General features: G+C 42.0%; 1 protein-coding gene across 1 annotated transcript in view; it reads right to left on the bottom strand.

Moving 5' to 3' along the window:
• The window catches only part of LOC147701912 (cytosolic phospholipase A2 gamma-like), a 956,977-nt gene that overhangs the window by 212,453 nt on the left and 721,750 nt on the right, over window positions 1-22,774 (bottom strand). Inside the window, exons 12-14 of the mRNA XM_086930542.1 lie at window positions 21,215-21,352; window positions 18,943-19,068; window positions 5,146-5,259 (exon numbers count right to left, since the gene is read on the bottom strand). Of these exons, the coding sequence (XP_086786668.1) occupies window positions 5,146-5,259; window positions 18,943-19,068; window positions 21,215-21,352 (378 nt within the window). The remainder of the gene's footprint in view (window positions 1-5,145; window positions 5,260-18,942; window positions 19,069-21,214; window positions 21,353-22,774) is intronic.

Raw genomic sequence — 22,774 nt, forward strand, 5'->3', positions numbered from 1 at the left:
TGTCACCACATAGCAATTTTATCAGGGGTACCTTGTATTAGAGAAAATACTCCAGAATTTACTGTCCAACTAAAAACCAAGTATGTCATTGGTTAGCAGCACATCCACACTTTAACTGCAAGTATTATGATTACATTTTATTTGTTAGGAGGGTTGGGTGGCTCAGACCAGTGTCCAAAACCCTAGAAGGGGATTGCTTTGTAATCAACTGTAGGTTTCCTATTTGGCTAAGCGATTAGTTCAAAGCTCCAATCCATTTCCTATTAAGGATACAAACATGAACATTCTCCCGCTTGTTTTTTTAAATTGTTCCTTAAAGCCTAAACTTCCAACGAGGGTCAGCCAAAACATTGCCGTCCCAGACAACCAGTTATTTCTACTGCTAATAGATTCCTTCGCTTTTCTGACTCTGATCAAAATGACTGACTCCTGGGCACTCCCCACTGCCTTCCCAACCATAGGCCTCTTAGTTTGGTTGAATGTCGCACTATTATATTACCTATTGAGATTACACCCTTTAGTTTGTTGGGACCATTGCTGGGAGATGTTAGCTGGTATATTGCTGTTATAAGACATACGCAGATGGATCCTGAATTGCTTAATTTTGTCATTGATTTTGACGTTTTTCATGCTCCAGGAAACCTAGCTCCAAGAGCTGGTTAGCTGGGATGGCTATAAAAGCTTTAACGTGGAAGCAATCCCCTCCCCTGGTCATAGATTGTGAGGTAGGCAAACCACCCTGGTTTGTCTTTCCACCCTGGTTTGTCTTTCCAAACAATTAAGGGTTTTTTCAGTTTCCCTGAGACACAATGGGATACAGATATTATGAGTGATTGTCTCTAATTTCTATACATCTATTACCAATCCTGGGTGCCAGATCGAGGCTCTTTTTGAAGCTGTGACAATCCTAGAGGCTTGATCATATGCCTATCTTAAATCTTTTAACATTATAATAGGTGTGGACTTTAATGCTAAGTTACAAGTTAACTGATTACAACCCCTTTGTAGTCGATGATTCTTTGACTTAGGGTCTTACTCAAGGAGTTGCAAGCTATTGTATTAAATGTCATTTCTAGGGAGCCTGGCTCGCCCAGGGAATTGCCCAATTTTGAGGAATGATGGAAAGGGACTATTATTGATTATGTTTTTATATCAAGGTCGCTTGATGACTATGTTAGCCCAGGAATGGTACATGAAACTTGCTTCAGCAACCATAACCCAGAAGAAATTAAGTTCGGAGCAAATGCCAGTTTGGGAGCTAATCCCAATCCAGGCATGACAATTTTTGAGGCATTAGATCCAAAAAGTAACTTTACTAATACAATTATGAGGGATATTTCGAGCAGCCATAGGGGGACGCAGTTGGGCTGGTTTGATAAAGCATGAAGGCAGGCTAGTAACTTCCTGTGTGAGGCTTTCAACCTTAAACCTCGCAATCGGGATACTTTTGAGGAAGCAAGAGGGGTCTATATATTAGCTAATGGGTACCGAAAACCTAAGCATGCAGAGGCCTCTTGGCAACAGTTGGAGTCTACTTGCTCCACTGGGGACTCTAGGGGTTTTTGGGCATTGGTTAATAGAAGGCAGCTTAATGTGGTCCTTCAGGAAGACATTGGTAATTCCACCTCTGGAGCTCACTTGGTGGTTCACTATCATAGGGTCTACGCCCTGGATGTGGTTGTGCCAGTAGCCATGGATATAGATCGTGGCTTGTAACCACTTGAGATTCGGTTTGATCATGAGGATAAATCAAGCGCGCTCCACCTCGAGGAGCTTAGGGGAAAGATTCTTAATTGCCGTACTTTAGAAGATGCATTCATATCATTGAAAGTGGTGACAGACAGTTTTACAGCCACAGAGCCTGTGTCGGGGATACAAATAATATTTGTGAATGAGTAATGAGCTCTGATTGATGCATTTTAAATATGACACATTGATTATCGATGAAAACAAACCATTAGCTCAGGGCCACGTGTGTCAAATCCGGGGACTTACTGTGAGGCTGCACAAGCCAAAAACTGCTTTATCCAAGGTTTGGCAGGACTGAAGCAGCCAGATCTGGAGCACTAGCAGCACGGAAAGAAAGATTGCCTCATGCTACCATCAATCCTTTGTAAATTATGATTGAGCGTCAAGGTCAAATGCTACGGGGAAACCTGATCTTTCTTAATTTATTCATTTATACTTCCTCTCCATGACGTTTAAAGGAATAGGAAAAGAAAATGATCAGGCTAATGCGGAGTGCTTGGTTGCAGGTAGAGTAACACAATTTATACCTATTGGGGCAGATTTATGTTAACTGGCGCATCCCCAGGGATGCGCCAGTTAACATGCGCCACAGTGCGCCACAGCTCCGCCAGCCGTGGTGCGCCGCATTTATAATGCGGCGCAGCATGGTGCAAAAACGGCACAGATGCGTGACGCATCTGTGCCGGAAATGTGGCGCATTGCTGGAGTTGCGTCGCAAGCGCGACGCAGCTCCAGCAGGGCTCGGGGGTGCCCCATTTTAACAATGCTGCGTCAAGACCTACGCCTGCTTCAAGCAGGCGCAGGCTTTTGACGCAGCATTGGCTTAAAAGTGACTGAGTGAAATCTCATAGATTTCACTCAGCCACTTTTGCGAGGCGCACCTGCCCCGGAAAGCCCAACCTGCGCCGGAACGCCCACAAGCGGCGCAGGGCTTTACAACGTGACGCATCTGCCTAGATGCGTCACGTTGTAAATCGTTCGTAGGGATGCGCCACGTTTACGCCGCCTTGCGTGACGCAACAGCGGCGTAAATGTGGCGCAAGGGCCTCATAAATCTGCCCCATTATTCATATCTCTTAGCCCTCCACATGTGAGGGATTCCAATGATTTACACTACTTGCAGCCCGGCGCACTGCAAGGTGCAGGTTGTTCAGGGTTCTTTAAATAAAATCTGTGAGCGCAGGCAGGTTAGGAAGAGAACTTAAGTAACTTACTTACATTGCCTTAGATTAATTCACCTTCCCGCCTTGCCCGCGCTGCATGCAGTGTGTTACGAGACTGCTCAGTAAATTATTAGCTCAGTAGGACTGGAGCAGGATTTAGTCACTCTCATTGGTGTCGTTACCAAGGGGGACTCTCTGAGGGGCGTTTTCAAGGTGCAGCCACGGGGGAAAGGCAAACAGATGACCCTTTTCCTCCGCACTGGTGTCTTCAGTGCCAGCGGGCGTGTTTCCCCTTTTTGGAGGGGGTGAGGCCGATTCTGTTTTTCGAGTCAAGCAGCGTGGCTCTAGTCTGCTGCAGAGAACTGAAGGGAGTGGAGACTGGGTCAGACTGGCCATTACCAAGCACAAATTAGTGGGGGTTTTAAATCGGGCAGAACCTGAACTCTTTGGAATTCTTACACTGTTTACTTTGCCCACATAGCAGGCACCACCCCTACAATGATGGGGGTGGGCCGGCGCCAGCAAACTCCGCTGCGCTTTGCCGGAGGTGGAGTACTTTTGCAAAAGGGTTCTCCGCCCACATTAGTAAAAACAAATGTCCACAACACTTTGCGCAGCCCAATCACGGCACACAAGGACAAACAGGATCAGGATATCATACCAGGACCCGTGAGGTGATGAATCAATGGTTGGTCACAGAAGCAGCTCTCTTATACAATGTAGCACCTTAGCCAGGCGAAATTGAGAATGACATGTCGTAAATAAAAGATCTCCTGTAGCCAGATGGTCCATAAGTATATTGTAGATTTATTGATAAGATGACAGCTTCAAATAAGTTACTGGAAGATGTAAAGTCCAGGTGATGCCCCACCAGGAGCAGTCTCTCTCTTGCTCAGCCTGCACACTCCAACTGACACTCACAACCTCACTAGGCACCCATGCATTCCACATCATCATCAATCATCCAACATTCCAGACATCTCCAGGCAGACTAACACTCATTCTGGCTGAGCAGTAGGGAAGAGATATATAGGCAAGGGGAAAAGCAACAGTAGATCATAACAACTCACCATTCACCTTTACGCAATCTGGGCCAGGCTAATTTTTACTTCTGCCTGAGGCAGCACAGTAAAAAGAAGACTGACTGGCTACTGAGTCAATCTTTCCTTCAGTGCTCTGAGAACTGCAACATCTCAGAGTTGTTGAAATATCAGGAGCTACCTAATTATGTCTAAAAATGCATTTTAGTGCTGTGATGTGGACACCAGCACTCAAATGTGTGCTTCTAACCCTCAATGTGTGGTACTTGGAAGGGCTGCTGGAGCCCAGATACCACCTATCTGTCTGCATTCCCTATTTGCTGCTGCTTCTTAACTGTTGCTGTGTTGCCAGATTTGAAATACTGAGTAAGCCCAATCACCCTTAAACAGAAGTCTGAAGCTAGCACAAGGCCTCCCATAAGAAGCCCAAAAAAGAGCCCAGCCCCCAGAAATTACCAGAAAAAAACAATATATTTTCAGGAGTATAAAAAACACGTATGTAGCATTCTTTAAAACCATACTTTCTGACAGAAGTGCACACTATCCGTGTGCCATCTCCTGAAGCTTCTGCTGTCTCAGATGTCTTATTTGAATATTAAAATAACATAAATGTTTTTATTCAAAATGTATTAAGGGGGGGTTTGATCTGTAAATGGCTTAGCTTAATTCATACACTTACCCTTTTTCAAACTATTGTACATTTGTAGATTCACCCACTTTCAAATACTTCCCACATGTTGCATCCCCATTATCAAATGGCCAACACACTACCATAACTTGAAGACCCTTTTTCCTTTATGACTAGCTAAATAAAGACTCCCTTCAAACTATGTATCTGCCTGCTGGTCAAATTGTACATCATCTCCACTGGCTGGCTAAACAGCAGAGATTATGTACTATTTTGATGGCTGCTGGATAAATATCAAAGATGTTTTAGTATTTGGCAGGTGGCTGGGTAAATAAACGGTTCCTTTTAACAAACATTATGCGAACCCACAACAGCTGAAAGGGATAAGACCTGAATTTGTGAGTGCTGTTGAACTATTTTTTTCATTCTTGGAGGACTAGAAGAGATACCTTTCTATGCAAAATGTGGAGGAGTACCTCCCATTGAATACACTGATGATGACATTTTGAAGACAAACACAAAATACAACTAAGTAAAAACTCACAATGGCACATATCTTACTTACTCATTTTATTTGCAAAGTTATTGGTCGTCCCCCATTCCCAGGTCACCAAACTTTTCACAGTTTTCAGAAGCAGATTAACCTCTTTTGGCAGAGTTAAGAAGAGTCCAGGAAAAGCTGTAGAAAGAAAGCCATATTAGACATGATGACAATGCTAATAATCTCAGTCAACAGTGGAACCACATCCCTTTCATACATGATTGATTGAAAACATGTATGCACTCATTTTCCTGCTTTTAGTGCTCATGTTCTTTTCAGGTTTGCCATCATGAACTTTCTGCACTGAAACAATTTTTATTTCCTTTGCTGGTGGGCTAAGGCTGCTCCGGAGCAGGGAGGGAGGAGTGGTTTGCCCACTCATTAGTGCACAATGACTGTTTGGTCGGCCCTCTCAGGCCCAGTCATGTGAACGTTCTACTTCTCCATGCAGGCTGCATTACAGCCTGCATGGAGACCATCCCCACCCCTCCAGCCCCTGGCTGAGCAATGTGACACAGCACTCAGAGCAATCACAACACTGCATTCCAGCGTTGGGATTGGCTTTGAGGGAGGGAGCCTGGCTGCCTGCTTCCTGTCCGAGTCGGAGGTAGGAGAGCTGGAGCAGAGAAGATGCGGGACCCAGCCTCAAGGTAAGTTTAACACCTTGGCTGCTTCGAACGTTCCGTGCCAGTGCGGAACGTTCGAAAAACGGGTGGGGCTGCGTCGGCCAATGGCCGTTCGCAGCACCACTTTTGGAAAACTACACAACTATAGCAAACACTCAATTAATAAATGCCAGTTCTCTTAGAAAAGGGTTTAAACATAACAGAAAAGCGACTTTAAATTTTCTACTATAAATATGGCAACAAATTTTGTTCTGATATAAACAACATTTTATTTCATATAAATATTATGTTTAAGCATTTTTTTCCTATAACTCTTTTCATTTTTCATTTTCTTTTTCAGTGAATCATACAAATTATTTCAAGTTTATCAACAAATCACATATATATAAAAAAGACAAACAGATATTACAACATGTCACACTGGACCGGTCAATATTCTATTGTAGTAGGAAAAGGGGTTGGATTTTGATGTTCGCAGCACTATCTATCTATCTATCTATCTATCTATCTATCTATCTATCTATCTATCTATCTATCTATCTATCTATCTATCTATCTATCTATCTATCTATCTATCTATCTATCTATCCATCTATCCATCTATCCATCTATCCATCTATCTATCTATCTATCTATCTATCTATCTATCTATCGCCCTCTCTCTATATATATATTTATAGAATATATATATATATATAAATATATATATATATATATATATATATATATATATATATATATATATATATATATATATATATATATATATATATATATATATTGTAGCAGGGTTTCCGTTCTCCCACAGAACTGTGCACAGAGATCTAGAACCTGGGTGAGTTAGGGTGACCCAAAACTCACCTTAGTTTCAGAAATCCCCTTACCAAGCTAGCTACAGTGTCTCATCGGTAGTAATAACTTACCAATGACTTAGACAATCCAGAACATGAACTTAGGGTACCTCAGGTATCGTGGAACACATGAACACTCTTTCGTTATATAATCATTACAAACCGAAACTGGGAGGTAAAGAACACACGTGCAAGTTTGAAATGTTTATTTTTCAATGCAAAGTTCTCAAACGCAGTATCTTGTATAATATCAACATACATATTATAAAAATCAGCGTTAGCAGCATAGTCACTAATCCATAGTAAGCAAAAGGTGATAACATGTTATGATGCAAAAATCTATAGAATTCGGTATCACCTATATTTCGCGCACCCTATTTAGCATATTATATTATATCTAAGAAGGTCTCATTTGGGTTCTAGCAGGGCGGGCCCATACCTCTAATTCTCAGTATGAGTAGATCACATCAACAGCTACCAGCTCTCTGCATGCGAAGCATCAAGTGTGTTGATTCATTCCCTGTAACTCTATCTTAAACCCGCATAGAGCTCAATGTTGGCAGCAACATTATTTGTGTTATGTCTAATGTGGTGCGAGGTTCAGGCCTTCAGCAACCTTGTGTTAGGTTATTCTTAGAGGGTGCAGTTCTCAGTGTGCAGACATTTGTACTAAGTGTCCCAAGCGCGACTGATATCAGAGCAATAACATATTATTCTCAAATAAATCACATCTTTCGTCTAGGTTGAAAGCTACCATAACAATTAGGTGTCGTGTGCAAACTGAAGCCGAAAGAAAATATGGCGTTTAAACATCTAATATACTCATGCTAACTTAACACAATATATAGAAACGTAGTAACCATATGACACCCCCCCAATGATCCGAGGACGGTTAAAAGAGGAAGAAAATATAAGCCAATACCATATGAGAGGCAAAACATGAAAGCAAAGTTCAACAACATTGAGCCAAGCTAAATGTATGTAAATGTATATATGTTTTCAATAATAAAAAAAATATGTATGAATGCCTATAGTGGCCACACAAAAGATATAAAAATTCGAACTTGAGGCCAACTACCAGTCCACAGGTCTAGAACAAATGTAAGTCGAATGTTCGTAACAAAAAAGGCACCATTCAGAATTACTAAAAAGTCACGTGCCATAATAATGAAAGTCTTCAAAGTCAATCATGGGTTGAATGAATATGCAAAATAGGTAGCTACAGCTTCCAATATGAAATCACTGTCATCATTCAAAAACAGTTCAGCCATCCAATTAAGTAATGGGAAAGAACATACGTGCTCCTCCAGCACTGAATCCTCTAGCAACATCAGAGGACAACTCAGTGGGTTCTCGAGAACGCTATGTGCCAGAAAGTCATGCGCCGCTGCGGATATGTCCCACTGACCCATTAGTCCATGCATCGCTGCCACGGCCATAACCCTTTCGCCAGAACAAACCGACTCGTGAGCAACTACGGGGCTCATCAGCTGATCAAAATCGACGTCAGGAGAAGTCGGTAAGCAGAGACACAAATCAATGGCCCAGTCGAAATCACAGCTCAGGCAATGAAACACAGGCTGGACACATGTGAAATAGGAAAATCGAAACGATAATCCAAACGCTGTGCTTAAAGTCGCAAGCGGTAAGGAGCCATAGTATTCAAGCATCCGGTTGCGAAAATGCATCACTAGGGGTTGAGCGTTTCCTTGCGCAGGATGGGCATCCATGTTTTATAAAGCAAAATATCACCAGAACTCCTGCAGCCAAAGCCAGCAAAACAGGGAATCCGCCAAACGGGCTTGCGTATATAGAATGAAAAACCGCAGGGATAATACCAAATACTTTTTCAAACGTAGTCACGAGACCACTGCTAACCAATTAAAAAAAATGTGCTAGGCCAGTCGTGGAGGAGGCATTGAAGATCTGATGAACCAGCTCGCAGAAATGAAAGGGCAATTCAGTATTTAAAAGTGCCTGCACCTCTGTGCGTGTGTTAGCTATGTGAAGGACATAAGATTCACGGGCCGGACTCAGGGCCACTTCTTTCTGAGACAATAGTGCTCTTATTCGGCTCAAACCATTGAACTTCGCTCCCAAGGTTGGTATTCGGGGCCAAATAGAAACATTTGCATTCCCATGCGTCGGTGGATATAACACGTTTGGGTCACCCTAACTCACCCAGGTTCTAGATCTCTGTGCACAGTTCTGTGGGAGAACGGAAACCCTGCTACATGGCCCCACGTTGGGCGCCATGTAGCAGGGTTTCCGTTCTCCCACAGAACTGTGCACAGAGATCTAGAACCTGGGTGAGTTAGGGTGACCCAAAACTCACCTTAGTTTCAGAAATCCCCTTACCAAGCTAGCTACAGTGTCTCATCAGTAGTAATAACTTACCAATGACTTAGACAATCCAGAACATGAACTTAGGGTACCTCAGGTATCGTGGAACACATGAACACTCTTTCGTTATATAATCATTACAAACCGAAACTGGGAGGCAAAGAACACACGTGCAAGTTTGAAATGTTTATTTTTCAATGCAAAGTTCTCAAACGCAGTATCTTGTATAATATCAACATACATATTATAAAAATCAGCGTTAGCAGCATAGTCACTAATCCATAGTAAGCAAAAGGTGATAACATGTTATGATGCAAAAATCTATAGAATTCTGTATCACCTATATTTCGCGCACCCTATTTAGCATATTATATTATATCTAAGAAGGTCTCATTTGGGTTCTAGCAGGGCGGGCCCATACCTCTAATTCTCAGTATGAGTAGATCACATCAACAGCTACCAGCTCTCTGCATGCAAAGCATCAAGTGTGTTGATTCATTCCCTGTAACTCTATCTTAAACCCGCGTAGAGCTCAATGTTGGCAGCAACATTATTTGTGTTATGTCTAATGTGGTGCGAGGATCAGGCCTTCAGCAACCTTGTGTTACGTTATTCTTAGAGGGTGCAGTTCTCAGTGTGCAGACATTTGCACTAAGTGTACCAAGCACGACTGATATCAGAGCAATAACATATTATTCTCAAATTAATCACATCTTTCGTCTAGGTTGAAAGCTACCATAACAATTAGGTGTCGTGTGCAAACTGAAGCCGAAAGAAAATATGGCGTTTAAACATTTAATAAACTCATGCTAACTTAACACAATATATAGAAACGTAGTAACCAATATGACAATATATATATATATATATATATATATATATATATATATATATATATGTATATATATATATATATTTATCTATACTACTATTATAAAGAGAGAACTTGCACCTTTGGGCAAGGTAATCTCGGGAACCACAGCGCCAATCTACACACCCAAGACATCTTAGAAAACCTCAGGGCAAGCAGAAGGACAAAGGCTACATAAAAATAAAACGTTGTTTAAAATATTAATACATGAAAAAAAGTAGTCTCTTGCAACTAGCGCAGGCCGCGACGTCTGCGTGAGGGGAGGAGCGGCGTTCACCAGAACCAGGAAGAGCAGACGACATGAGCGACGTCTGCGTGAGGGGAGGAGCGGCGTTCACCAGAACCAGGAAGAGCGGAGGACAACAGCGCCGGTAGAAGCTGCGGAGCGGCAAGAACCGGAGGCGCAGTGGCAGCGCGGGGAGGAGCGGCGGGAAGCGGAGGAGCAGTGAGAGGTACGTTGCTGGAGATGTTGTTGGGGCGGGAGGCGGGAGGGAGTCGGCGGGTGCACCGCGCGGGCTGCTACTTAAATTAAATATGATGTTGCTGGAGTACGGGCGGGAGGCGGGGCGGGCCGGGCCGAGGGGGTCGGGCGGGAGGGAGTCGGCGGGTGCACCGCTCGACAACATGCTGCCCCAGCCACCTTCTGCCCGGGGTAAAAATGCAGCCCCCGCCCCCTTCTGCCCCAGGCAACGCTGGGGCGGGCTGCTAGTATATATATATACTATTGACATTGTAAATATGATGAACTGTTTTCTAAACCTCGATGATTCCTGAACTGTATTTTAAGATTTTTTCATCACAGATTTTCTTTTGGTGAAAAATTCTTTTCTGTTTTTTATGGTTTAATTCTGAGCTTCTTCCTTTCATATTTTCATGTATAGAGGTGGTTTTTGTCTTTTAGAGACGTTGGCTCAGGGGTAGTTCAATTGCAATGTAGGAATGCTGCTTTTGTTCTGTGATATGCACTGACACTTTGGAATAATATTTGCGGAGGTGCAATTTGAGTGAAATGTTTACATCTATGGAGTACTGTATTTTGAGTTAAAGCACTTGCACTTTTTAAATATTTGCACTTTAGTTGGAACAATAAGCATTCTTCAAGCACTCGCACTTTCTATTTCTCTAGTGCAATATCCAGTCAAATTGTTTACAGTGTATAAATGCCTGTCAACTAAAGCACTTGCACTTTATGAATATAATAAGGTAGAACTGATTGACAGCATCTGCATTAGCAAAATTCCCACAAGTTCAAGCAACGTAAACTTGTTTGTTAAGAGCCAGGACAAACTCACATGAAACCGGACTGTGCTAAGTTAAATACAGCGAGATGTTTTGACAAACATAAGTGATTAAAGATAAATCTTTCTCGCTTCATTGATAGGGTTAATGCTCTTTTGGAATAGGCACTTGCCTTAGTTCATATGCGTAGCTTTGCACAAAGGAGCTAATATGTTTCTGTGAAATGAAAAATGCACTTGCACTTTGAAAAATTGTAAACGTTTTTATTTAAGAGATAATGTTGTAAATATCTCTTTTACTTATAGCGTTTTCCAATCATTCCCTCATAAATGCTGTGATTAGCGAGGTTTTGCAATGTGGAACTCATCCTAATATCACTGTTACATATACAGGGAAAATGTTAAGATGGCCGCTGTATTTACATCAACAGTGTGTTTCATTGTGAGTCCTTTTACTGTTTTTATCACCTTGATTGTATGTGAAAAGGGAGGCTCAGACCAACCCAAAAACATCGTGATCAAGGGAGCCTGACTCCCGAAACGCGTTGATGATATTGCTTACATAAAGAAGCTTTTGAAAAAACTCTGCTCGTGAGTGCATGGATGTTTGCAGTGAAGGATTGGTGAAACTGGAAACCCATCTTTAATATATATATATATATATATATATACATACATACATATTACACTCAAAGTGTTGCCCCACTGAAGCCATCTCACATGAGGGGGTAAGCACACTGATGCCCCAGGCGGCTGCACACCCAGCAGGTCACTCGCGCTTCCTAATGGCAGCCCTTGACTCATACGCTTTTCAAGCGAATTGGCGCTCTTGTTTACTGGCAGGCTCCACACTCAATTATGCAAGGAAACAGCAAACGTGTATCAGGACACTGATTTATGAATAGAACAAGCCCTGCCCCCTTGGGCATCGCCGTGGCTTTCTGGATGTTGTAGTCCATTTGTATGTAGCCATGCTTGTAGTCCCATGGTCCCGTAGTCCTGCAGGACAGTAAGCATTCAATAAAGGTTCCGATTCTAAGTGGATGCCTTTTTTGTGTTTATTGAAGGCCGATGATCAAGGGCTACGGCTTGAAACGTTTGGCACACTGCAATAATGAAAGCTGCGAAGGCTTGTGGTGGTGGCAGCTGCCTGCATTGGTGTGTGGAAACCCTTCCGTGTGAGACCTTTCCTTTGAGGACACCCTTCGTTCTTGATGTTTTGCGGCTCGTCCGGCCGCAGAGGTGTCCCGCTGTTGTACTCTGGCAGATCCTGGTGCTTGCAATTCTGAGCACGTACCGGGAACGGAAGGGGCCTCATTTCAGGACTTTATTGGTGAGCTACACTACGGGCTTGATGCAAACGCAAGCACATTTGGGTATATATTGTGACACTGTGAGGCATCCAATCCACTAGGGTATACACGGATCAGCAGTCTTAGCAGAAGGACTACATATACCAGGATGCCATGCCTGCCTACACTCACTTGGGCGGGACTGTTAGCATTCAATAAAGGGTCCGATTCTAAGTGGATGCCTTGTTTGTGTTTATTGCAGGCCGGTGATCAAGGGATATGGCTTGAAACGCTTGGCACACTGCAATAATGAACGCTGCGATGGCTCGTGGTGGTGGCAGGTGCCTGCAGTGGTGTGTGGAAAACCTTTCGTGAGTGACCTTTCCTTTGGAGACACCCTTCAGTCTTGATATATACTACGGACCAGACGTTCACTGCAACCAACATCGGAGAAAGGATGTATGACAGTACAACGCGGTATAAAACACCACAGACCATCACAACGCAGGTTTTACAATGCAAGTCGTTACCACGACTTGCGCTGTAGGGTGCTGGGCTTAGGAATAGTAAGATTTACTATTCCAACACCAGACTACATACAGTACGGAAGGTGGGAGAATAGTACATCTACTATTCCTCAGCCTAGAGCCCCCTCCAGCGCAAGTCGTAGTAACGACTTGCGTTGTGAAACCTGCATTGTAATGGCACTGCGGTGTTATTACCATGTTGTAAAGGATGTTCCCCGCGGAGAAAACGGCGATGAGAAAGGGTAAGTCGGAGGGCTTGCCCGAATCGTTTTTATTTTCGCTGTCACATTGAATACTTTGCGGAAACATTACAATGCCGCAGTAAAATTCAAAGCGGCAAAACGGCTGGAGCGTAGTAGAAGAAATCTTGTAAACATTGTTTGAAATGCACGTTAAATCCAGCGATAACGCGCACAAATGTACTCTGACGAAGCACGCCATGAGGCAGCGGCCGATATTTTCAAAACAAATGCTGGGGCAGCAGCACATGGATCTGCGAGTAGTACGACTACAAATGCACAAAGCCCCCTGAAAGCCTTATTTACACAGTTAGAAAGACTGTTTGAACGTGAAATAAGAAAGTGGTGGGAAGCGACCTCGCTTCAAAATTATCTCGAGGTAAAGCGTATCCCGCGCGGGCTCCGTGTGTACACAGTGCCATCTTATGAAAATGTTGACCCGCAACTTCTAGATGAATGGGCCAGCTACACTGCAGAAATGTCAGGAGGAATGCTCAAGATCCTAATCAGCATGGAGCGACAGAGCTAAATGTCAAAAAGAAATTGAAGCTCTCGAAGCACTGATTGCACAGGATCCAGACGTAACAGCGAGGGATGCTCTCCGTGATTCCATGAAAAAAACCCTTCTTGCATATGAAGACAAAATTAGAAAATGCAAACAAAGTTAATTCCAGAGAGATGCCAGGGATTACGAGCAAGGACGTATCCCTACCTTTGCTTGAAAATGTGATGCTCCACGCAGAGCACTGCGAAACTTCACAAGCAAGAGAAGCATCCCAGTTGTAGTCACCTCAGAATCAGATGTGACTACAGACAAGAGCAATCCGGAGATGAGAGACCTACAACTTCAAGAGAGCAGTCCCATTTTCGTGAGGAGTTTCAATTAATGTGACAGTCGTGGCAGAGGGGGGCTAAAGTCAAACCGCCAGAAAGAAGACAAGACAGACGCGGCGAGGGGGCTTCCACAGAGGAGTATCAAGGTGTAGCCTCATACACTTGGTGCAAGAGAGGAAACAGAAGATGACAATTCAGGAATATATTACAATTGTAACCCTAACGACACATAAACTTACCAAAAACTAAGAAATGGTACTGAAAAAAGGATAAACGTTTTGCCCATCGCATGACTTCAAATACACTCAGTCTAGAATTGATCTCTTTTTGTTCTGCCGCAAACTCAAACTTTTAAAATTCAACAAGTTAAGGAACATACCATGTACGAATGCAAACAGTGCAAATCTAAATCCTGAAATGGAAAATCTTGTTGGTGAAGACTTGAATATACTACAAGTTTTGGCAAGTCAAACAACGAGGGATTCACAAGGAGTGCCAGTGAGTGCAGCATAATAGGCTGTGAAATTCGGGATAAATCTAACAAGACCTAAGACTCATTTCAAACCCCGATCTTAATTCATACCAGCTATGCCGTATGATACAATTGATGTATTCGAAGAATCAGTGAAAACAGACTCAGGTCCAAAAATCCAACGAAGACTAGTAATCAACAATGCAATCTGACAAAAGAACAACGATTGGCTTTAGAAAAATTGAAATCAAATCCCAATCTAGTTTGCAAGCCCTCCGATAAAGGAGGAAACATTGTCCTCAAGACCCGAGAATATTATTGTACAGAAGCCTTACGCCAATTGAACGATGACAGCAAAATAAGTAAAGAGGAGTATAACCACAGCATTACTCAATATCGTGAGTTACTTGGAAAATGGGTCTCACAAGGCATGCTGAATAACGATGAACATACATTTCTCACTATTTTGTAAAAACACAGCAGGCAACTCCATTTTGGAGGCACACAGTTGTCATCCAAAACATTTGAAGAACAGTATTCCCTATGGGGAATTACTGAGCTTGAAAAGAAACTGTACATTAGATAAGGACTTTGAGACAGCAGCACAAGAACCAATGGAAAGATTTAAAATCAGAGGATATTCAGAACAGATACTAGTGAAATCTTTTGAAAAAGTCCAGAGAATACCCAGATCATGCCTCTAAAAGACAAAAACAGACCAGAGACTGGTAATCAAAGCACTCTTCGCTTTATTACAACCTTTTCACAAGATTCCAAAAAAATCCATCAAGCTCTCTCACGCAATTGGCATATCCTGAAGTCAGATCACACTATTGGAACTGACATATCAGATTATCCCAAAATAACCTATAGAAGAAACCGCTCGTTGAGAGATTGACATGTACATAGTTACTTTGACTCTGTTCCTAGAACACCCAGATCGGGCAATCTTACTGGATTCTTTCCATGCCATCGCTGCAAAGCATGCAGAACTAGCCCTAAAGTTATGAACTACCAAATACCAGGCAAAACCACAGTCAAAAAGATCAGTAAATTCATGACATGCACCACACCTTACTGTGTATATTGTCTGGAGTGCCCCTGCAAACTGCACTATATCGGCAGTACAATACATCCCGTAAAAAGAAGGATACTCGAACATGCGAGAGCCATTGAGCACAACGACCCAAATTACCCTGTGGCCAAGCATTTTGCCCAAGAACATCGGAGTGATCGTAACCTCCTCGATTCTTCTGTCTTGATCACATCCCTATGAAAGATCATGGGGGAGACAGAGAGACACAGCTACGTAGGCAGGAATCAAGATTTATCATAGATCTCCAAACTAGGACACCTTCAGGTCTGAACACAGAAGAGGAGCTATCTACTCATCTAGGCTAGCAGTGTCTTTTGTTCTGTCTCCCTTCCAGTCGATCAAACCAGTAACTTGCAGACCCATTTATATATATTTTTTGGGTTTTGTTGTTTTCTTGAAATTTGAGTTTATTATCTCTGTAGTCTATTATTATGACATATCAGGTCCGCACACAAGCCTATCCAAGGCTAAATCCTTTGGCAAACAAATTTCTTATTGATATGAATTGAAATGTTAGATGCAAAATGTGCACACAGAGATGTGCAAACAAAGATTTATTGTACAGTTAGATTATGAAATGTGATGGACAAAAATTACATTAAGAGTGTATATACTTTCTTTCTAATGTTTTCAATTATGAATTTCAAGTGCGGAATTATGGCTCAATTGTGCTTTTTGCTGCTATTTGATTCAATATGCTAAGATGGCCGCCATGTGAATGAACTAACTATAGTGCATCATCTATTTCCATGACTTACTCAAAAATGACATCAATGTATGCAAAAAATGTCAGAAACTTTATTATTTGAATGATGATTAACATGGTGTGCGGTAACAGTAAGAAAAAGGCGCGAAGCCGAAACGCGCCCTGTTTATTGAATTTTACGGACAATAAACCCGTTTGATTTCAACCACCAGAGTGCGGTCGATTCTTTTGCACGCCGTGAAGGAAGTTGAGCTTGAGATATATATATATATATATATATATATATATATATATATATATATATATATATATATATATATATATATATATATATATATATATCCAGCTTTGGGAAAAGCAAAAAGCATGCATTGCAGCTCAGGCCCATTTCTCTGCCCCATGCCGCAATCCTCAGCCAAGGCAGGCAGTAAATGTAATGTTCTAACCTGCTAGGAGAAATATTTCACTTTGCTTGCCAGCACGTCACAGAGGTATAACTACATAACTACAGTACGGACGAACAGTGGATAATGAACATGTCTAATGTGAACTTAGTCTTGTACCACATACGAGGAAAAATCTCTAGTAGGAATCCCAGGATATGTTGTATGTGCAGTGGTTAATAGGGTCCTATGAATGATTGAACATGCCCATTCAGGGCTTTATTTGCAGTAGTTGTATTTAATAGTTTATTAATGCTCAAAATGTGAGCATATATAGCAGTGGGAGACTGAATCAATCCATTGGGAGTTAGTCATTTCAGACATCATTAATACATTTAAAAGAAATATATATTTTGTATATTATATTTTACGATTCTGTCCCCAACGAGCTCATGATGAAACTGCTGCTTTTTGCAGATTCAATCATGATACAGAAGTGGGGTTAATATTGACGTTGGTGATGAATACAATAATGAATTGAATTGAGTGGGTCAATAATGTACATTTATTTGTTGCATTTATCGGACATATAATATGGTGCAGGATTTTGATATTGTGTAAACCTACTGCTGTGAAATGATGTATATTACAGGGGTAAAACGGAACTCTGTTATGATGGAGGAGCAATTTTGGATGAAATGAAGAGAGTTTTTAGAGTCCATTTTTTATTACAAAGCACAGACATTTAAAAAAATAATTGATGCACTAATGCACGCTGACATTGAGAAAGGCCCTTCTGGCCGAAACGCGTTTGTCAGCACTGATGGAATAAATTAAATTGACAAATAGACTTCTGTGTGCACTGCCTACTTTGACTTGGCAAAGGGATTGTCGTTTGGAAGACATGTTTCGCCAGTGATGGTCAGTGGCACCCGCCCAGCAGGAAGTGAGCGGCGATATAGCGAGAAAGTCTTAAATGTATATATATATAAGTATGCATTGCAGCTCAGGCCCGTTTCTCTGCCCCACGCCATAATCCTCAGCCAAGGCAAGGGGTGAATGTATTGCTCCAACCTGCTAGGAGAGATTTCACTTTGCTTGCCACCGCTGTCTTAGACCAAGTCACAGAGTTACTTCTGATATATGCCACCTACTTATAGTTTTTTTGTTAAAGCCAAGAAACGAAGGGTTTTGTGAAGAATTCTGCACAATTAGTAATTTGAGGTGCACATAGTTGTTCCTCAATCTTAGTAGTTTAAATTGTAACAGTAGGTCTTGTACGTGGGTATACTTGATTGTACCAGACATTCTGGTTTCCCAGAACCTCTGCACAGGATTTCCGTTGGCTAGCAACCATGGCCCAAGTTCCTGAGAAATTACAATCAGGAGAAGTGGAGAACTTTAATCCCTATTCAGCACAGCCCTTTTCAGTACCAAACAGAATGTGGGTAACTATGTGCTGCAAGATCATAAAAAGGGATTTTTATCAACATTAACCCTTTCGATGCTGATGACGAGCTCAGCTCGTCATCACCCACGGGTGTCGTGTGCTGATGACGAGCTGAGCTCGTCATGGTGCCACTAAAATGGCATTTTCCAGCACAGGGGGGGAAAACGCCCAGCAGCCATGTGGTTAAACTGTAAAATGAGGGTCATTCCAGAACTCGAACAGTACAATAGTAAAGTACAAGCCAGCATCTCACTGTCTACTGTGCAAATTCCACAAAAGTCAAAGCAGCAATCTTTTGTTGTGTTTCCAAAAAAGACCCCAAAAGTTTTGTTTCAGTAAAGAAAAATGGCCTCGATGAACTGGCGGGTTTCTCCTATCAGGTGATGGTACTTTTCTATGCTAGACGACCATGCTTTTGCTGGTGGTCCAGGGGAGAAAAAATATATGTTGGAAATATTAGCCTGACCAGGGCATTCTAAAAGATGGACATTGCCCAATGGCCTTGTGGCAGACATGTTGTCAGTTAAACGTTTCCGTCAGCAGAATTGAGAGAGTGGCTGCTGCCAGAACTTGGCGCGTCGTTCACTTTTTGATGGGGTGCACTTATCACAGGCTTAGTGGGCATGATTTATGTCAGAGTTCCTTTTCTGCAAAAATATACGAGATGTCCTTAGTCACCTCCAGGGCTTTTAGTAAAATGCCGAAGTTGTTCTATACCCACCCCAACACTTTATAATTTTCTGATAGCTGACAGCTAGAATGCTTGTTTTGAGTGACTTTTTAGTGCAGTTTTGTTGGTGTCCTTGCAGTGATGCCTATTGCTAGCAAATCCTGGTCTGGAAAAGCCTTCGCCACTAGCTAGTGCACTTAAGTATACCACATGTCTTACTTACGATTAAATTCCTGTGCCATTGTCATTGATAGAATTGAGACTGCATCAGTTTTTGTACTGTCGTCGATTAGATCCCAATTTTCTGCCATCATCTTTGCCAGTTTGTAGCTGGATTTATCTTCATTTCCTGTGTGATCAGGAAAGCAAGTTTTCATCAGGAAATATGGCTTAAGTTTGTTTTAAAGTAACATAAATAAATGGAAAGGGCAGAACTATGCATGCAATTCATGCAACAATAAACATAACCAACGCAGTAATCGGAATAAACACTACAATGGTAAGAGCAACTGATGTAACAATCCATCATACCGATGTGATGCTGTAGGGATCCGTCCCTAATGAATACACTTAATAGGTCATGTAATCAATCGCATCAATGATGTGAGAGTACTTTAGGTATCCCATTGAGCCCCAAGGAAACAATATTGATGTTATATTGGGGGTGGAATAACTGTCAGTCATTGTAGATCAAGATGGGCAAGTAGGGGGACACACCAGTCACCTGCTTTCCTTTATTGTCCTTTGAAAACGCAATTCCTGAGTACCACCATATATCCTGCCCCTATATCTACTTTTTACAATGTAATTCTTGACTATCTTCCTACACACTTTCTAAAATCAACCTCCTATGATGATGTCCTAATCGGTCATTTATCATGATGTTATGCATGGCTCTGGTCGAGAGCCACTCGCGTGAATAATTGGATTTAAATCCAGTAGCTCACTACTGTGATGAAGCAACAGTTGTTAACAAAAGCTGTTCCCAATGTTGCTATATCATAAAGGAATTCCAGGATCCTCTGTCAGGCTTCTCTGAGAGTCTGTCAAAGCAGCACTGGAGAGCAGGGAGCATGCAGCTTAAGGAGCTCCTGGAGGGCAGAGCGTGGAAGTGTTGGGTGGCAGGAGGCAAGGTATTTTTATTTCACTTTGAGGCAAGGAGGAGAGGCTATGTTATGTATGGCTCCCCCAGTACCCCTCTGCCCGTGTGCAGCATTTGAAAGCAGAGGCAGATAATTTGGGGGGAGAATATGTAACAACAAATTATAAATAAGTAAAAGGTGAATTTTGGGGAAGTTTTTCACCTGGGAATTCTGAGTGACATTATAGACAACTTGAGCTTCACTCTTATTGTTATTTGCTTTCACTCTCGGTGAAAAACATGGCCATAATTAACTATTACTCATCTATAATTCTATATATCTCTGCCTCCTGAGGCACTTATAACTATATTGGCCATAATAAATACTTGTACGCTCAATGTGACTTCCTTCAACCCTGAAAGCCGGTCCCAGGGCTCATTAACCGAACCTCATTGCTTAACTTTCCGTTTCTCTGGCAAATTCCTGATAAGAATCACTATCGAACCATCTTCCAGAGTACCATGATCTTCACTATCTCCTGATCCAACTGTAGTAGAAAAGCTGCCACTCTCCAGTAAGCAGATGAATGTGTATCTGGTCATGTCCCCTGGCATTGCTTGCCTTTAAGCTGCAATTGATATTGCCAACCACCAGCTCTTGCTTGAAACTCCCAAGTCATGCATGGTATCAACAAACCAACTCATCTTGCGAAAATGTGTAGCCAGTTGCCCATCGACCACAGGACTGCTAGTGGGTGAATGTCGGAGAGTCTACCCTTTTTGGGTGTCCCACCATTGATAATTCCTGCTCAGGTTGGTGATGCAAGGCAAGAAAATCTAGGCAGGAAATTTAAAACAATGTCCCAGGTGCAAAGGCTAGACAACACTCTTTGCTCGTTTGGTTTTGTATTGAAGAAGCACACTTCTGCATTCTGAAATATAAAAACACATATCAAGCAAGCTACCTTAACATGCATGTTCACTGAAAGAGCCCCTGCCATATTAGTGGAAGCTCCTGCTGTGGAAACAGACTCCCATACAAGAGGTAACTCCAAAATATGGTGGGTGGCCTGCCATAGCGCAGACAGAGCTCGGTCCTCTACCACCCTAGCAGCATGGCTGCCCTCGCAGCAAGTTTTAAATAGGCCCCTTAGTCAATAAGTGCCTGATTCACAAATGATCTCCACACTCACAGCACCGCAGTCATGGGGGAGTCTCAGCACTGAAGTTGGCACCTCCTCAATGAGAACTCTCATTGCTGAGATTCCATGCCCTTTGTAAATCAGGGATAAAGGGAGTAAAATTGCGTTGGAAACATTATCAACAAAACTGAGCAACATAACAAACAGTGATAGTGAAGAAAATCAGTTACAGTGAGTCAAATACAGGAGAGAAAATAATCCAGGTCTCTTGCCTGACATGCAGTTGATCAAGTTCAGTAAAGATTGCTTTGAGTCGCCTCCTCCAATGCTCTTTGTCACAAGTGCAAGTATCCGATTCAAGTCAGTAATATACGCCAAGTTAAAAATTGTACGAGTACCTGGAGGCAGAACTGAAAAGAAACAGGTTTGGCACTACGTTTCTCTTTAAAAGCAAAAGTAATTAATTTGAAATCTTTAAGCTTTCTTAAAAAATGTAATGTGCATATCAAATTCAGAAAAACAACATGTTTATAGGACCATTTTTATAAGGTGATCTACAATGAAGAACGTGATTTATCAAAGCCACACAAATGCATAACAGAAGACAGTGCATGAAATAGAGATTTAACACTGGACATCTATTCAGATCATTTTTGATAGTTTGCATTAGTGACTTTCACTACATTGGATATGGCGTGTTTTTTAAATAATGCTGGCAACGCTCACTTGCCCAGTCCTTTTCGAAGTTAAAATAAGGGACACCCACGGTGCAAGAGTGCCTGCTTGTAAGGAGAATTGTTTTTGGGCATGGAGGAACACGTTTCTGCACAAAAACAATCCACTGAGACTGGACAAACAATTAGCAATTAACATAAAATGCTTGCAAACACAGGCTGTTCAACCAATGCTCTCACAGTTTTCATTCACAGCCTACAACGTGGGCAAAGGGTCAGTCCACTTGTGCAGTTGCTTTCTTTCTCTGTGTGTGAAGGCATCTCACGCAAGCACAACATAGTCACCCACATAGAAAGTAATTATTTGCAGTACCAGAGACTTACAGGTCATTATGGAGCACTCATGTCTAGAGGACTACTAATATTCTAAAAACCTTCCTTCAGGTAAATAATGTGGCACTTATGTTGGATTCAACTAATGGTGGTATCTGTATTCCTTAATTGAAGGAGTTATATATTTCTTTTGAAATATACAGGGGCCCAGCAACTACCTAGATATTGCTAACTGGGCCCTCACCACCATTTGCCTATGTCATCTTCGTAAATCACCGTTTATCTCATTTCAGAATGTCTGTAATTGCATGTGTATGTGCACACATTGGCAGCCATCTTTGAATGGGCTTTCATCCCAATCCGTACTGGCCCCACCTGTGTGCGTGTGCACGTAAGAGTAGCCATGTTTACTTTATTGGTGGGTGAACCGATGGCAAAAATATTCAAAGTCCGTGAATCAGCATGTATGTTTGCGCTGGATGGGACATTTTTGTAATCAATATTGACAAAAATATTAAGCTTCGCAAGAACATTCAGTCAAGCCATTGGTGAAGTCAAGAGTGTAGTAACCTGCTCCACATGAGTAGATGTTGATAAAAACGTGTTTACTCAAAGAACAGTAATACATAAAGGCACCACTGTCATCTCCTCATAGGAGATGCTCAAACTGACAACAAATAGAATGTCCTGCATGAGACACTCAGTCGCAGAGTGTGACATCATTACATTCCATACACACCTTGACAAGAATGCATGGTGAAGGTACAACATATTATCTCCTTTTATTTTAAAATAATTAGGAAGACTTTTTTAATGAAAACGATA

This window comes from Lissotriton vulgaris, chromosome 7, assembly GCF_964263255.1.
Source record: "Lissotriton vulgaris chromosome 7, aLisVul1.2, whole genome shotgun sequence".
In the NCBI taxonomy this organism is placed as follows: Eukaryota; Metazoa; Chordata; class Amphibia; order Caudata; family Salamandridae; genus Lissotriton; species Lissotriton vulgaris.